General features: G+C 36.3%; 1 protein-coding gene across 6 annotated transcripts in view; it reads left to right on the top strand.

Annotated features, from left to right (window-relative positions):
- Window positions 1-17,222, top strand: part of prkag2a (protein kinase, AMP-activated, gamma 2 non-catalytic subunit a) — a 93,779-nt gene that overhangs the window by 13,461 nt on the left and 63,096 nt on the right. For 3 of the 6 annotated variants that reach the window (XR_007895987.1, XM_051686668.1, XM_051686666.1), the window contains exons 2-3: window positions 6,851-6,922; window positions 12,315-12,588. Coding sequence is in view for 4 of the 6 variants with exons in the window: in XM_051686666.1 (XP_051542626.1) it covers window positions 6,851-6,922; window positions 12,315-12,588 (346 nt within the window). In the remaining 2 variants the exon portion in view is untranslated. Of the gene's footprint in view, window positions 1-1,658; window positions 1,747-6,670; window positions 6,690-6,850; window positions 6,923-12,314; window positions 12,589-17,222 lie in introns of those variants that run through there. The other 3 variants (XM_051686667.1, XM_051686669.1, XM_051686673.1) reach the window with 3 other exon arrangements.

Raw genomic sequence — 17,222 nt, 5'->3', positions numbered from 1 at the left:
GTCTGATTGTAAGAGTTCATTGTGTGGAACTTTAGTACAGTGATCAGTTATTCTCTCACTCAGTGGTTCCAACCTTGGGATGACATTGCTGTCCACTCAGTCTTTTGAGGACAGAGAGAAGTTCTGTGTAGGCACTTTTTTCTTCGTCTTCACAATGGAATATTGTGGGACACTTCTCATGTGTCATTATCTTATTATGTGATTGCTTGCTCACATGTTGTTGGAATATGTTTTATTATGGTTTTCTAATTCAAATAGTTGAACCCATCAAGGTAAACTGTACTAGTAAAAGGCAAAACTATTTTATCTTTCCCATGAGTTTGGTGACTTGGTTTCTATTATGATGAGTTTTGATCCTTTGCTCAGCCCTTTGACCTTTGCAGGGCCCCAATGCACACTGATCTGAAGTTCAGAAGGTAATGATGTGTTTTTCTGGAAAATGAAGAGTCCAGTGCTTTGCTCTCACATTTAAAGCTGCAGTGTGTCATTTTTTCAATGTTAAAATACTTTCTCCTATCCCAGCTTAATGTGCAAAGATAACTGTAAGTAAGCCATTTGTAGGTTGATTTCTCTGAAAAGTGTAAACAATGTAGCACTTTCAAGCATTGCTCGGTTTGTTTGACTGGCCTTACACAATAACATTGGTTCAACCAGTGGTGTGAGTTTGGGGCAGTAGCTGCGGAACAACCTGTTTGTCCAAACAATGGAAGATGAGAATGGGATGGAGAGTTTGGGAAAGCCATTCATTTAGACATTCTGTTGGGTGCCACATAGGGTGCACAAAATACAAATGGCAGCTTTAAAGGTGCACTCAGTCCTTTTTGGACTAACAGTGACACCTAGCAGCGTGGATGCGGCATTGTTCAAACTCAGTAGTTTTTAGTTACAGATGTCATTGTAGAAATTCACTATTCACAGTCAGCCATGATTAATTTAATTAAAGAGTAAAAGTCCAATAATAGGGTGGTTATTGAGATTAAGCGAGTAGTTTTCGGCTGGTCAAGTGATCTCAATTTGGCAGCCCCCTAGAGGGGACCCTCTCCATGTAGATTTAAACAGCTTTCAGAAGGTAACTGATATGACTAGAGTCTCCATCTCATGTGAGGGCTCATGATTTTATATTTTTCAAAATTACAAGTTATTTCTTTGAGTAAAACTTTAAAAAAGTGCATCTTTAATTCACGTATACAGAACAGGTCAGCATCACAAGAGCTTGAATGTTGTCAGATTCATGTATGCTCTTAAATACTGCCATATGTGGCTCATGGCATTAGAGACATTGTGAATGATTTTCTTGTATATAACTTCCAGCTGAGGCCTTTTATGCATTGTGAATCACATTTTGTGATGTTTCAAAATGGTTTGCGAACCCCCACAAGGCTGAGGCTTCTCTGCAGTCGTTACCTGTTCTGTAATTTTCTGTTTTTCCATACACAAACAGATAGAGTTGCAAGCCAGCCTTGTTACCTTCCTGGATTTAAGTTTATTTAGGTATAAACACACACATCCCCAGACCTGTCCCACTGACCTCCATGTAAATGAGAGGAGGTGCTACATTGTCTGTGAGTTACGTATGTCTGTCCTTGCTCCTTGGAGTAACCCTGGGTTTACCAAATGGGATTTCCAAGTGCTTGCAGCAGCAGTTAAACTGGCTCATCTCAATACAAGACCGCTATAGCTCTTCTATGACTTGACATTGAGGGGGCATTATTCATTTCATCATTGGCCAATACTCATTTGAAAAAGGTAATATTTTGTCCTGATATTTCCCCAGGAAGTCTGGGTTAGTAATCGGGTCTTGTGCTCCAAGGATATGAAGGCAGGGTGCCCTGAGCCCCCGTGTAAAGGACAGATGGCTTTTCTACTTTGGCTGAGGTCCTTCTTTCCTAGATAAGGAAGCAGACTGGCTTGGATCTATCTGTAGGAAGGACATTGTGTTTCATTGTTGATCAGTCTCTGTACATTTGGAGATAAGGTAAAATGGTTGAGTCGCTATTTTATGGTGCTGCAAACGACATGTGGCAATAGACAACACATCCAGCTAACTTAATCAAACATTGCTACTGAATCACTGAATAGCACAAAATTACTCTATGCTGTTTACATTGTCTTATGTTTTTGAAAAAAAAAAAGAATAATTTCTTTATAAACTAATTTCAGGGGTGTTACTGGAAATTCTAAGCAATTAATGTAATTTTCTAGGGATTTTGATGAGGGAAGGACCCAAACACAGGAGGCAATTCAATGGGCTTTATTATAAAAATAAACAAAATACAAACCAAAATCTCACAATGGAGATAAATTAATCAAAACAGAAAAACCTGGCAGCAATGAACGACTGACCAAATCAGGAACCAGGTGAAACAAATAAACTAATAATCAGACAGATAACAACGCAAACGAGAGGGCGGGGTTATCACTTATGACAGACATGAATGCACAAGGGAATGAGAAAACACAAACCCAAGTGCATTCACACAGCACAAGACAAAACACAAGTGCCTGGACTCAGCCAGAGTGAATAAACCGAACCAACCGAAGTGGCTGAATCCAGACACAATACACAAAACAGACAAAGAACACGTACATGTCAGGGCTCTGCCGCAAATGGGGGGGAAAAGCAAAGCTGAGGGCAGAACCCTGACAGGATTGCACTTACACTTTCAGCTGGGAGTAAAACTGCTGTCTCACAGGCCGTTTATACGACAACGTTTTCAATTAAAAACGGAAAACTTTTTATGCTTTTTGGCTGTTCGTTTTCACGACAATGGCGTTTTGTGGCCTGAAAACGCAAACTTTTGAAAACAGGTTTCAAAGTGCAAGTTTTTGAAAATGATGCCGTTATCATCTCCGTGTAAACATACAAAAACGCAAATTTGTGAAAACGATGAAGTCGTGCGCACGCGTATTACGTGTTATATAAAGAATGATGGATTGATAGACATCAGTTTGAGATGTATAATTATCAATATGAATACTGGTGTCAGTTCAAATAATAATAATCAACAATTTATTAATTTGAAGTGTTTTGGATGGAGTGTGAACATTGTACAGTAGGCAGAACCTACTATTTGAAAATCTTGAAATTAATGTATGGATTCAGATGGGAAAAATGTAATTGTATTTTAAATGTTATTTATTTATTTACTTAATTTTGTTTGATGTACCTTTACCCTGCAATTAATTCACCCACCGCTTATGTATATAGCCTATAGGCAGAGATGTGATGCCATGTATTCAATGATATGCACAGTGTACACAAGACCTCTCTCTCTCTCCGTCAGAAGATATCCATATATCAGAGTTCTGTCTGATATCCAAAACCAGTCAACATCAACAGCTTGTTATGTTAACTTACTCTCCTACCAGCCCAAGACTCAGCAGGGGGAATACAGAAGAAGGCAGGAGATGAAGTGATGGTAAAAATGAGCAGAGTTTATTGAATAATCTTGAGAGTTCAGTCTATAAGCATGCACGCGAGTACTTCAAAACAACACGCGAGACATTCAAAACTACAATGGCGGACTACTGGACAGTGTTTGTGCTGCTCAAGATTTTGAGTTTTTTGACGCTTCTCCAGCAAAGTAATTGTAGTAATAAAGCAACCTCATCGTCCGTCCAGACAAAATTGCTCGATGCTTTCGCCATCTTCATTGTTTGTATTCACCGCTCTGTGGAAGAATGCTTATGTGCGCAGGCGCGTAGTGTTTCTTTACAAAGTGACATCGCCAACTACTGGCCTGGCATGCATAATACAGCATTTTTAGTTGTTTTCGCGGATCCGTGTAAATGGGGATCATTTTGACAACGTTGTCGTCTGTACGCAAAACTTTTCAAAAATGCAAAGGAAAACCTTTTCCGTTTTTAGTACATTGTTGTCGTGTAAACGAATCCTGATACCATGGATATGACTGACTTAAGTGTAGATTTGCATGTTGAGGAGCAACATGAGTCAGTTGTAATGGACGGTTATTATGATGGAGACAGGGGAAGGACGTTAACAGTGTGATGAGGCTTTTAGGTTACACAATTTTTTTTTTTTTTTTTCAATTTTAGATAGGAATTGAAAAAATTAATTAACAAATATTTCAAATACCGAAAATTGATGCATGTATTTAGTAATAATTTGCATCATTTGATTTGGTGTGTACAAGGTGTAATTGGCTGCCTGTGGTGGACCTTTATTTAATGCATATTTACTCGTCAACTTTTACAATTGTATGTACATTTATAGCAGACACTTTTATCCAATCAATTTACAAATAAGAATAATTAGCTACAAGCACAAGCAAATTGCCATTAAAGGAATGTTCTGAGTTAAATACAAGTTTAGCGCAATCAACAGCATTTTTGGCATGGTGTTACCACAAAAAATTATTTCAACTTGTACCTTCTTTATATATAAAAAAACTCAAATCGCAGTTACAGTAAGGCATTTGCAATGGAAGTGAATGGGGCCAGTCCATAAATGTTAAAATACACACCGTTTCACAAGTATAGCCACAATACGTAAACATTATATGTGTTAACATAATTTTTGTGTGATAAAATCGCTTTCTAATTTATCTGTGTAAAGTTATATCCAATATTACAACTTCGTTGTCATGTCGACATAACACCGGTAAAACCAGTGACCTGTTAAACTGAATAAACGCAACTAAATCTCTGATTAAAATCATGTGAACATACACAACCCTAATAAAATCGGGACAGTATAAATTCTATTCACCCTGTGATATATTGAAAGCTCTACAACAACTTTATATATGATGTTTTACCTTGTGAATGTCATTGTCTTTTTGTAATCCAGGCAGTATGTTGTTTTTGTATTGTTTGTTGTAGTGATTTCAATATAGCACAGGTTGAATAGAATTTACAATCACTAATTTCACTCACATTTTGTTATTATTTACATATTCCTTACTGTCCCAACTTTTTTGGAATTGGGGTTGTACAATGTTTATGTTTTGTTGCAATACTTTTGAAACTTTTTTGTATAGTTTTACATTTATGGACTTGCCCCATTAATTTATATTGTGAGTGCAGAAGTTTAATTGTTTTTCTAACTATTGATTGGACAAGTCTTGACTATCTTTTTGTAATTTTTTTTTTTTTTTTTTATAAAACTTTGTTATTTTAGGTATTGGAACATTATTCAGTGTGTTTTGCTTGAGCATATTTCAGGTGTATTGAAATGGGCATGTTTATAAGTCGGCGTTCAATATATCAGCCAGGCCTGTAAATTGGACGATATTTGCCATTTTGAAATTATTGTCCATTAGAAATGCTTCAACATATCGCACAAAGAAAAAGCCAAATTGGTTTACTTCTATTGCCTATGTTAGTATCCACTGTAAGTAAACCAATTGTACAAGAAATTTGCATTATGAAATTTATGGAAGCACTCAAGAAGTAACAACAGTAGCTATAGGCCACACCCACACTAGTGCGTTTTTGCTTTAAACTCTGTTTTCAGTTTCTAACATCAAAGTTTTTCAAAGCTTGCAAAAATAGAGAGCGTTTTCGAAAGTCTCCATTTTCGGTGGATGAAAATGCTGTTCTAGTGTGGATGATCGTATAGTGTAAACGTAGCAAAATCAATGCATTTTCAAATAAAAATGTATTAGTGTGGATGTGGTCACAGTATGTGTATGGTTTATTAGTATGTGTAAAGTGCAGTATTCTAGGTGTAGTGGGTAAAAGGTCATGCTAGCACAGGGATTTTCAGCTGCATAGTACAGATCATACTAATACATCACAAGTGTAATGTTTCGCATATATGGAGTGGCTGCTAAACAATTGCATCTTCTGTGTTGGTGCAATAGAGGCTTGTGTAATAAGGAAACGTTTGAAACACAAATGTGCTCCAGTGACTGTGGTTTCTGTAAGCGGGCCTCAGCTGTTTTTTTGGGGGGGTTTTTTTATGTCTCTTGCTGTGTCACGTTTACATGTTCTGAGTATTTTAATAAGCTTTAGGTTTCTGCTAGAGTGAGTTTATGTACTAGCTGGTATGCAAGAATTTCTTTACGCTACATTAGCTTACAGCAGCAAAATGGATGAAGAGTTAAAGAACAGCATATATGTAAGTTTAATATTATGCTTGATGCTGTTTTAGGATAACTGGTTGTAGAGATGCTGACCTCTGATGTTCATATACTGACCACAAGGATCACTTATCTTATTTATACCCAAGGGTATACTTTTTTGTAAAGGTCAGGATAAAACTGGTTCTAATAGCTGGCAGGGTAAAAGGACAAAAGCTTGTTGATCCATTAGAGTTTCTAGGAAATCATTGTACGATCTCTCCACCTGACACTGGCAGTCCATTGTAGGGGCTGAGTGATACCTGATGTAATCTGTGCTTTACAGGTTACAGATGCAATTCACAGACCAGGGCTAAATTGCAGGGCAGTCACATGAGATCATATTTCTTTAAAAACCGGTTGAAATGACAGAGGCTTTGTAGATGTTCTCCGCTGCTGCTGTCATTGCATGATGGTGATGATGTGGAAAAGATGCTCTGTGTTGGCTAAAGTGATTGTTGAAGGATCTTTGAGAAAGAGGACAGTGGATACATTGTGGAATTGATTTAAATATTTGAATTGAGTTAAACGTGAATTTTCTTCTGAATTGTGCCTGTATTGCTGGGTGGGCATCTCAGCCTTTGTACAGGTTGTAATAGACATCCAGTGAGTGTTCATCTGTTAAATCTGATGTGCTTCTGTTAAACTGTCTTTGTTGTTTATTCTCCTTCTGCTCAGTCTATTATTTGTGCAATTACATGTGATCTTTTGGTTCTGTAAGGTTTATAATGAGCAATGTCATCATAATATTTGTTTGTGCTCCACAGAACTTGAGTTCCTTCACAATGCCATTCCTGGCAGGAGATGCGGAACATTCGAACATGGACGGCACGTACAAGGTAACGCAACCCAAATGCTCACAAGTTTAAGCCAACAAGAAACGAACACGTGGCATTGTGTAAACAATCACTGATATCAAAACCATATTAAATTGTGTTTTAAGTGGGATTATAGCTAAACAAACTTTGTTTTTTTCCTGTATTGTGTGTATTTTTGATCTCGCTCACTTAAAGTTCAGTTGAATCTGAAATTGCTCTACATTTAAAGGTTGTCAACAATTGTACACCATCCCAACAATGTGTACTTTCATCAAATGTATCACACATTTCATTTGTTTGTTTGAATTGCACGATTTCCATGGAAATTATGATGACATCACAAGCAGCTCTGTTATTCGTGTGTGGTCTGGCACATAATTGCAGTGGTTGCAAAGCTGCACTGTTTGATATTCCTCAAATATTCTGGTCAGGGTTTATTCTAAAACCCTAACATGCAAATAATTCACAGACTTGTACAGACTCCTTTCAAATTTTGTTCTGCTGTCTTAGGTGTGCTATCTATTTTTGTTTATTAACTTTTTACTTTTTATGAAATATAAGATTAAAGTCTGAAAATCTCCCATTGACTTAAATTGACAGAATGTTCAGTTTGAAACTTGTGGAAAACAGCGCTCTAGTGTGGATGAGAGGTGTAAACTAATGCATTTCACGTAGCGAAATTAATCAATTTTCAAACAAAAATATATAGTGTTGACGTGGCCTTCGTTCAATAATACTTTTGGTATGTTTACACCTCTCACCAAACTAGAACGGTGATTTCAACCACCAAAAATGGAGACTTTCAAATAATGCTTTCTATTACTGCATACTTTGGAAAACGATGATGTTAGGATACTGAAAATGGAGTTTTCAGACAAAAACTTATTGGTGTAGATGTGGCCTGAGAGAGACACTGAGACATTGAAAACAATGATTTTGCCACGGTTACATCTCTCATCCACACTGGAATGGCGTTTATGCCAAAATGGAGACTTTCGAAAATGCACTATAGTACCTCATACTTTGGAAAACGATGACGTTAGGAAACTGAAGATGGATTTTTCAAAGAAAACAGATTAGTGTGGACAGAGCCTTAGTCTCTCTTGCACGTTCGGCGCAGTTTCGATTGCGACCCATTTATGATATCGTGTTGCATCACAGTGTATTGAATTGTGCCATTCTGTGTATATCCCGATGTGTATTGTTTAGTGCGGTAGATGCCAATACCTAGTCATAGAAATTTATATCCACTTAAAACTAGGAAAATGTTGTTAGGCTCCATCTGTGTCTGCTGTCTTTTAGCCATTAGTCTAAAAGCTGTCTTACCCTTGGCATCCTCAGTCTGTGCTATCACTCTGATGGGGCATGATGAATCTGCTCTAATAACCTGATTCGTAATTATGCCTATCTCTTTCCTGCTCTGTAGTACAAGGGCATGTTTTGCCTGTACAGAACTCTAATTTGTATCACAATTAAATGAGAATCTGTACCCAGCAGTGTACTTAGAGCTGTCACTGGACGTTTGCTGTGAATACAATTGCGGAATTGTTAAACAAGCACCATGTAATTATACTTGTTTATGTCTACAGTGGCCCCAAAAAGTATTTGGACAGTTATGTCACACTTAAAATGTATTGTCATTATCACACAAGATAGCAAAATATCAAACCAATGGCATTTATTTAAAGATAGATGGCCGAGACACTTTTTAAGCAAAACATTTCACAAAATAAGTTTAATTTCAAATTAGTATAAGAGAGTAGATATACTTTTCGGTTGTCAAACATAGTGGAACATGTCTATAGTTTATATGATGAACTAAACCTGTGGTTACTCTGCTGGGAAACCAGCATAGTAACGTCATACAGTATATCCACCAAAATGAACTTGGGACCTGTTAGTAAAAAATAATAGTGAAGATAGTTCTGAGGAAAGCTCTTGTATCGTTTGTTTTCAGAGACATTTAGTATGATCATTTAGTTTGATATTTTGTTATCAAATGCAATTATATTACATTTTAAGTGGGGCTTAAGTGTCCAAATGCTTTTTGGTAATTCTGGGAAATTATCATATCTGATGATCAATCAGCCATAGAGGCCCAGAAGGGCAAGGCTATAAAGGAGATAAAGCACATGATAGGTCTCAGGGTTGTATTTTCAACCCTCCTCCTCTCTGTTTTTGAAGGCGAGATGGAGTCACAGAAGGTTGTGCATATTTAGTGGTTTTGGAGATTTTAAGATCAGACGCCATGCTCTATACGCCACTGCTATTCCCATGACCTTTTTCTATGAGTATGTTGTTAACAGTGATTATCTTTGCACCGATTATGTTTTTCCATGTTGAACAGATATAATGTTTGATTAACCCATAGCAAGGTCAATGCAGTATCACCAGTGTGGATGAACATTTGTGTGCAATTGAAATGCATAAGTGTTGTTAAAATTTGCCACATGAATGGCTTAGATTCTGGATCGGAGCCAAAATGAGGGTAGTGCATCTCAAAACTGCTGCGCCTGCATGTTTCTTTTATCTCGTGATCAAAAGTTAATGAAAACAATGTCAGTTTTTCCATCAGCTCTTAAACAGTTGTGTTTCCGTGACAACCAAGGGACTCTAAATGAAAATATGTCATATCTTCTTTTGTTTAAAGGAATGTTCCTAGTTCAATACAAAAAATGTCTATGGATCGCATTGTTGGCATGCTGTCGATTACAGCAGAAATTAAACCAGACTCATCCTTCAGTTTGTAAAACCAAGAAAAAAATGAATTAACAGTGAATCATTTACACAAAAAATAAATACAAATCATTTGTAGCTTTTTTTTATTATTATTAAGATTTACGCATTTCAATTTCACAACAAAGTTCCATCAAATTAAATTGTGTAATTTAAATATATATATATATATATATATATATATATATATATATATATATATATATATATATATATATATATGTGAGTGTATACAATGGAGGAATATGGGACAAGAGACTGCACTAGACTAAACATTAAAATACAAACAGTTTTTAATGTAAAGCCAATGTTTATAGAGATAGAAACATTATACAATATGTTAACAGAAGACTGACATAAGAATAGTGTGATAAAATTGCTTACCTAGCCTGTCTGTGCAAAGTTATATCACATTTTTCAAATCCTGTCATGACCATGTAAAGCCAGTAAACATGGCAACTTTTGCATCATATGCGCAAGGATTCCAGAAAGGGACCATTTACATGGAGCAGAATACACCCACAGGAATTAAATTGATAATGCATAACAAGTTCATCCGCCTAGGAAAGTAGTCCCATTGCTAAAATGCAGATTATTTCAGTTTACAATTTTTTGTCTGTTTTTTATCCCATTTTCATTTTTCATGATCTTAGTATCTCACTTTTAACTATGCAAACACCAGTTACAATTCCCATTTTATTGTATCCGAGAGAGAGAGTTGTTATTGTGGTGTGTGTTTAGGTATACAGTACAGTAAGGTATTTATGCTACTGAGTGAGCCTTCCTGATTTAACCAAAGCCTCCTGACAAAACAAGGCCACCTGTTAATTTGGCTGTCTAAACAGTTTTCATTGGCTTTGTCTGTCTTGTGTGTAAAATTACCATGTGAATTAACAGTGCAAACATCAACGACTGTCAAGAGCACAGAGTCAGAACCAGAATCTTGATGTTATGACGTCTCTTCATTCTATATCTTAATAACTGTCCTTCAATCATGTTGTCAGTTGTCAGCCTAGAGTCACAGCATAATGACTCAAAACAGGAAATTTGCTCAGTGTGTAAGGGAGTTATTTGATATTGGTACAACTGCCCTTAAATGCATTAAAACAAAAAGTGAAAATTTTCTGTTGTTGCTCTGTAATGTAAATAGCAAGACTCAATATTCCTGTTAAAAGCTTTTTCTTAATAGTAATTTGCATGCATAAAATCATTGTTAGTTCACCCAAAAATGAAAATTATCTAATCATTTACTTACCCTCATGCCATCCCAGATGTGTATGACTTTCTTTCTTCTCCTGAACACAAACAAAGGTTTTTAGAAGAATATCTCATCTCTGTAGGTCCTCACAATGCAAGTGAATGGTGGCCAGAACTCAGAAGGTCCAAAAAGTGCATAAAGGCAGCATAAAAGTAATCCAGTCAACTCCAGTGGCTAATTCCACAAGGGATATGATAGGTGTGGGTGAGAAACAGATTTATATTTAAATCCCTTTTTACTATAAATCTCCACCTTTGATCAGCCCCAACCAGTAGGTGGCTGAATGTGAAAGTCCTTTCCACACCAGAATGTGTAAGTGAAAGTGAAAGTTTAGATTTATAATAAAAAGGACTTAAATATTGTTCTGTTTCTCACCCACACCTATCATATCGCTTCAGAAGATATGGATTTAACCACTGGAGTGGTATGAATTACTTTTATGCTACCTTTATGTCCATTTTGGACCTTGTGAGTTCTGATACCCATTCACTTGCATTGTGAGGACCTATAGAGCTGAAATATTCTTCTTAAAATCTTCATTTTGTGTTTTGCAGAAGAAAGAAAGTCATACACATCTGGGATGGCATGAGGGTGAGTAAATGATGAGAGAATTAAAATTTTGGGGTGAACTAACCCTGGTCTCATGACATTTACGTGAACATTGCAACGTTTTTGCAAAACTGAAATTACGTGCTTCATTACACGTTTGGCTGCAGTTTTAAAGTGATAGTTCAGCGGGGGGCACCAAAACCGAACAAAATGAGGTTGTAATCAGACAAGGTTTTTAAGGTGAATTTTAGATGGAGGTTTTAATAAGCAAAACATACCTCCCTAAGCTAATACTGTACCCTAAACCTAATCAATAGTGTCTGGAAAGATAAATGAGAGTTTAACAAAACAGACACCCTTACCCAACACCTAACCCTAAGTATTAAACTTTGACTCATTCCACACTGTTTGTGCTACAGACATGAATGATACCTGAAGTCGAGTGGCTTGTTAAGTAATGGTGTGCTTCTACTTTTTGAAGGAATGTAGCTTACAATATTTGCCTGCCAGACTGTAAAACAAGCGAAAAATTCCCATAGACTTACAATAAGGGAGGGACTTGTGCCATAATTATGGACCAGAATATCAACACGAAATGGGGTGGGCTCTTATCACTTGGACAGCCAACTAGCAACCACCCAGAACAGCCTAGCAACAACCTAGGAATGTCCAAGCAACCACAAAGCAATGCACTAGGAGTCATCCACATAACACATACACTAAAAAAATTTTTTTAGTGACTGACAACAGTGTGCCTCATGTGGCAACACCTGGTTTTATCCAAGTCAGAAATATTATTTAACATGGCTCAATCAACCTGACAACATTAGGTTACACCAACGTAATTTATATTAATTGTTTTCTTCCCAGGGAGAGCTTAACTGCCGCTCAGCCAGCCCAACCAAAACCTTCTCCAGCCGGGGTCCATTTAGTCGGCCCTCTAGCCCCATGTCCGCTCCGGCCCGGTCCAGAAACAGCCCTGGATCTCCTAAATCCATCTTCCCCTACTCCTCCAATCACGACTCCTCACCCAAGAGTTCACGCCGCCGCAGTTTCACCGGAATGTTCCGCTTGTCCTCCAAAGACTCCACAAATCCCTCCACCTCTCCTGTGAGCATCAAACTCTTCTCTCGGGCCAAAAAAGGTAAGAACACAAAGAAACATGTGTATTGTTTATTTACACTCAAACCCATGGAACAAATATTCATATCATGAACATTTCCCTTGCTCTTTAGGAGATAAAAACTCTCATACCAAACCAAAGAAATCATTTATTGCAAATAAGATATCTCATTGAGAAATGTTTCAGAAATTCTGGATTATCAGCCGAACAGAAGTAATTTACATAGAGGTCTTAATGGTACAGTAGCACAAACAGCCTGTTTAAATCTAAGGGTCAGAAAGAAGTCAGAGGGAAATGGTCATGAAAAACTAAATCATGACTATTTTTCATGCAAAAAAGATAGACTAACATTATAAGTGGACTTTAGGGGGAAAATGTTGGATATTACCCATTTACAAGTTAATAATTAAAAGTGCATATACATACATAGCTTTTGCTGTTTTATTAGGTGGAATCATGTTTTTGTTCTGTCTAAAATAGGGTTTATTTTATTTTTATTTTTATCCCCTTTTTCTCCCAATTTGTAATGCCCAGTTCTCACTACTTACTTAGGTCCTCGTGGTGGTGCGGTTACTCACCTCAACCGGGTGGTGGAGGACAAGTCTCAGTTGCCTCCGCTTCTGAGACTGTCAGTCCACGCATCTTGTCACGTGGCTTGCTGTGCATGACACCGCGGAGACACTTAACATGTGGAGGCTCATGCTACTCTCCGCGATCCACGCACAACTTACCACACGCCCCACTGAGAGCGAGAACCACTAATTGCGACCACGAGGAGGTTACTCTGTGTGACTCTACCCTCCCTAGCAACAGGGCCAATTTGGTTGCTTAGGAGACCTGGCTGGAGTCACTCAGCACACCCTGGATTCGAACTCGCGTCCATAATGATTCGGATAATTGCACTGTTTGCTGATTTAATGGAGAAGTGCGTGTTTCTTAATGCACATGACCTTGATAATGAATACAGCTGTCACATATGCTGCCCACGTGAGTCTGATTTAATGATCAGAACCTGATACATCCAAGAGGAGGAATAGTAGTCCATAAAGGATGTTTTCTAGTTGTAAAACAATTTGAAGAGTCACAGGCTCCTTTTGGTATTTTCCACTAATATAGTGTAATACACTTGGCTCTGTGCGGTTGTCTGCCAATGGTGTGAGTTTGTGGTGTGACAACCTGTTTACGTAAACAACGGCAGATGGTAATGGTGCAGAGAGTGCTTACAGCTGCTTTAAAATGGCATCATGACTGTTGATGCATACTGAATCCAATCAAGAAAGCAAGTGATAATTTTCCTGCAGCTATTCATTTAAACATCCAGATGAACTCATAACGTCCATATTTACTTTTGCAGTTGTCTTTGTTTAGTCTCACTGACAAAGAAAATATGAATCAGCCGAAACCTCATCCATGCCCACACAGTGAAAGTGTAATCAATAATTATACAATTAAAGCTTGTCTTGGAAAGAGACTAAGAGTGCTACTGGAATGGAGTGACCTGTTATTAGATCAAGAGTGAGTGAGTGTTTGGCTGGTTTTAGAGGTTTGAATTTAAAAGTCTAGGCTGCTAGCCTTCTCTTTGCAGTACCAGTACAGTAGTGAATGTAGGTCAGAGGTCATGAGTCTGTGCGCCATCAGTGACGTTATAGTGGTTGTGTCAGACTGATACGACAGCACATTACTGTTCTATTTACAATGCAACAACACTCTTAGGCAGACTGCATACCATCAACACAACAAGTAATTGCAACAAGTTTATAATGTATATACTGTATAATTTAATATAATATATGAAAAAAAGAAAAAGTGCAATAGAAGTGTTTTCACAAGTGGTATCAAACTTTTGGACCCCACTGAATAAATATTCTGTATATTCTATCTTTATCTATCTATCATCACAACTATACAATTTTCCATCTTTACAATATTGATACAACTATATACACGACATATAAATAGACACATTTATAAGTACATATTTAATAATAGATACGTTTATATATTTAGGTTTTACAATTTTATATTCAGATTTATAACTTTATATGTTTAGGATTTATAACTATACTGTATAAAGATTTATAATTATATATTCATATTTATAATTATATATATTCAGATTTATAAACACACACACACACATATATATATATATATATATATATTTTTTTTTCCTCCCCTTTTTCTCCCTAATTTGGAATGCCCAATTCCCAATGCGCTCTAAGTCCTCGTGGTGGCGTAGTGACTTGCCTCAATCCGGGTGGCGGAGGACGAATCTCAGTTGCCTCCGTGTCTGAGACCGTCAACCCGTGCATCTTATCACACGGCTTGATGAGTGCATTACCACAGAGACATGCATGTAGAGGCTTCATGCCAACCACTGTGGCATCCACGCACAACTCACCACATGCCCCATCGAGTGCGAACCACATTATAATGACCACGAGGAGTTTACCCCATGTGATTCTAACCTCCCTAGCAACCGGGCCAATTTGGTTGCTTAGGAGACCTGGCTGGAGTCACTCAGCACGCCCTGGATTCGAACTCGTGACTCTAGGGGTGGTAGTCAATGTCTTTACTTGCTGGGCTACCTAGGCCCCCTATAAATATATATTTACATTTACAATTAAATATTCTGATTTATAGCTATACATTCAGGATTTATCACTCACTACATTTGTTGATTAACAAGTATTTATTGGGATTTACAATTATATATTTGGATTTACACTTATTTATTCATATTTATAACTATATATTCAGGATTTAACCATATATATATATATATATATATATATATATTCAGATTTATAAATATTTATTTTAATTTACAATTATATATTCAGATTTATAACAATATATTCAGATTTATAACTATATATTTAGGATTTTCAAATATATATTTGAATTTATAAGTATGCATTCAGATTTACAATTATACATTTGCATTGATAATTATCTTTTCAGCATTTATATCTATATAGCAAGTTTATAAATATATATTCAGATTTACAATTATTTATTCAGATTTATAACTATATATTCAGAATATATCAGGATATATTAGGATTTATACATATCTATTCAGATTTTCAATTATGTATTCAGATTTATAACAGTACATTCAGAATATATCAGGATATATTGGGATTTATAAAAAATGTATTAAGATTTACAATTATATATTCTGATTTATAACTATATATGTAGGATTTATAATGATATATGTGAATTTATAAATACATATTTGGATTTACAATTATATATTAAGATTAATAACTATATATTCAGGATATTTAGAGTTTATATAATTAATTTCATTATTGTTTGGCCCCCATAATATATACCACCATTTATACAGAATCAGAATTAGAATGAGCTTTATTGCCAAGTATGCTTACACATACAAGGAATTTGTCTTGGTGACAGGAGTTTCCAGTACACAACAATACAAAACAGCAACAAAACTTTTAAAAAATAATTAAAAATTGAATAAAAAAATAAAAAAATATTGAAAAGAATATATATATATATATATATATATATATATATATATATATATATATATATATATATATATATATATATATATACACACACACACACACACACACATACATACATACATACATATACACAGACTGATGTAGATAAACCTAGATACAGTGCCCTCCATAAGTATTTGGACAGTGAGAGACATTTCATAATTTTGTCTGAACGGCACTACAATGGATTTTAAATGAAGCAGTATGTGATTGAAGTGCAGACTGTCAGCTTTAATTTGAAGGGATTTACTTACAAATTGGTTGAACAGTTTAGGAATTGCTGGATTTTTATACATGTACCCCCTTTTCAGTGGCTCAAAAGAGAAGAGAATATTCATTTAAGAGAAGACTTCATGAAAGTAAATACAGAGGGTTTACCACAAGGTGCAAACTACTGGTGAGCCTCAAGAATAGGAAGTCCACATTAGACTGCCAGAAAGCATATAAAAAGCCTGCCAAATTCTAAGATGAACCTGTACCAGAATAATGGGAGAAGAGAACTGAGAATGATCAAAGCATATTACACATCGCCTGTAAACATGAAGGCAGTGTTATGCCATGTGCATATTCAGTTGCCAATGGAAAATGGGTATTTTCTGATTATATGACTGCAGACAGATGCAACAGTATGAATTCTGATGTGTTTAGGGCTATACATTCTATGGCGCTTCACAGTTCTGATTGGCAGTGACCAAAACATACTGTGAAAGCAACTGAAGGACTTTTCAAGGCAAAGAAGTAGAATATTGTTCAATGGCTGAGTCAGTCACCTGAGCTCAACACAATTGAGCATGCATTTCACTTCTTGAAGACAAAATTGAAAGCAGAAAGACCCATAAATGAGCAGCAACTTAATACAGCTGCAGTAAAGGCCTGACAATGCATCACTAGGGAGGGAACCCAGAATTTGGTGATGTCAATGAGTTCCAGATTTCAGACGTCATTGTCATTCACAGCAAAGGATTTTCAACCTAGTATTGAGATTATCATTTTATTTATGATAGTTCATCCAATAACATTTGAGCCCCTGAAAATGGGGGGTCTGTGTATAAGTAGAATGAATTGTTGTGCTCAAACAAAACTTGTAGTGCGTAGAGACAAAAAATCGATCCA

Source organism: Myxocyprinus asiaticus, chromosome 44, assembly GCF_019703515.2.
Source record: "Myxocyprinus asiaticus isolate MX2 ecotype Aquarium Trade chromosome 44, UBuf_Myxa_2, whole genome shotgun sequence".
Taxonomy (NCBI): domain Eukaryota; kingdom Metazoa; phylum Chordata; class Actinopteri; order Cypriniformes; family Catostomidae; genus Myxocyprinus; species Myxocyprinus asiaticus.
The sequence above is the reverse complement of the archived record's forward strand: the minus strand, read 5'-3'. Positions and strand labels throughout refer to the sequence as shown.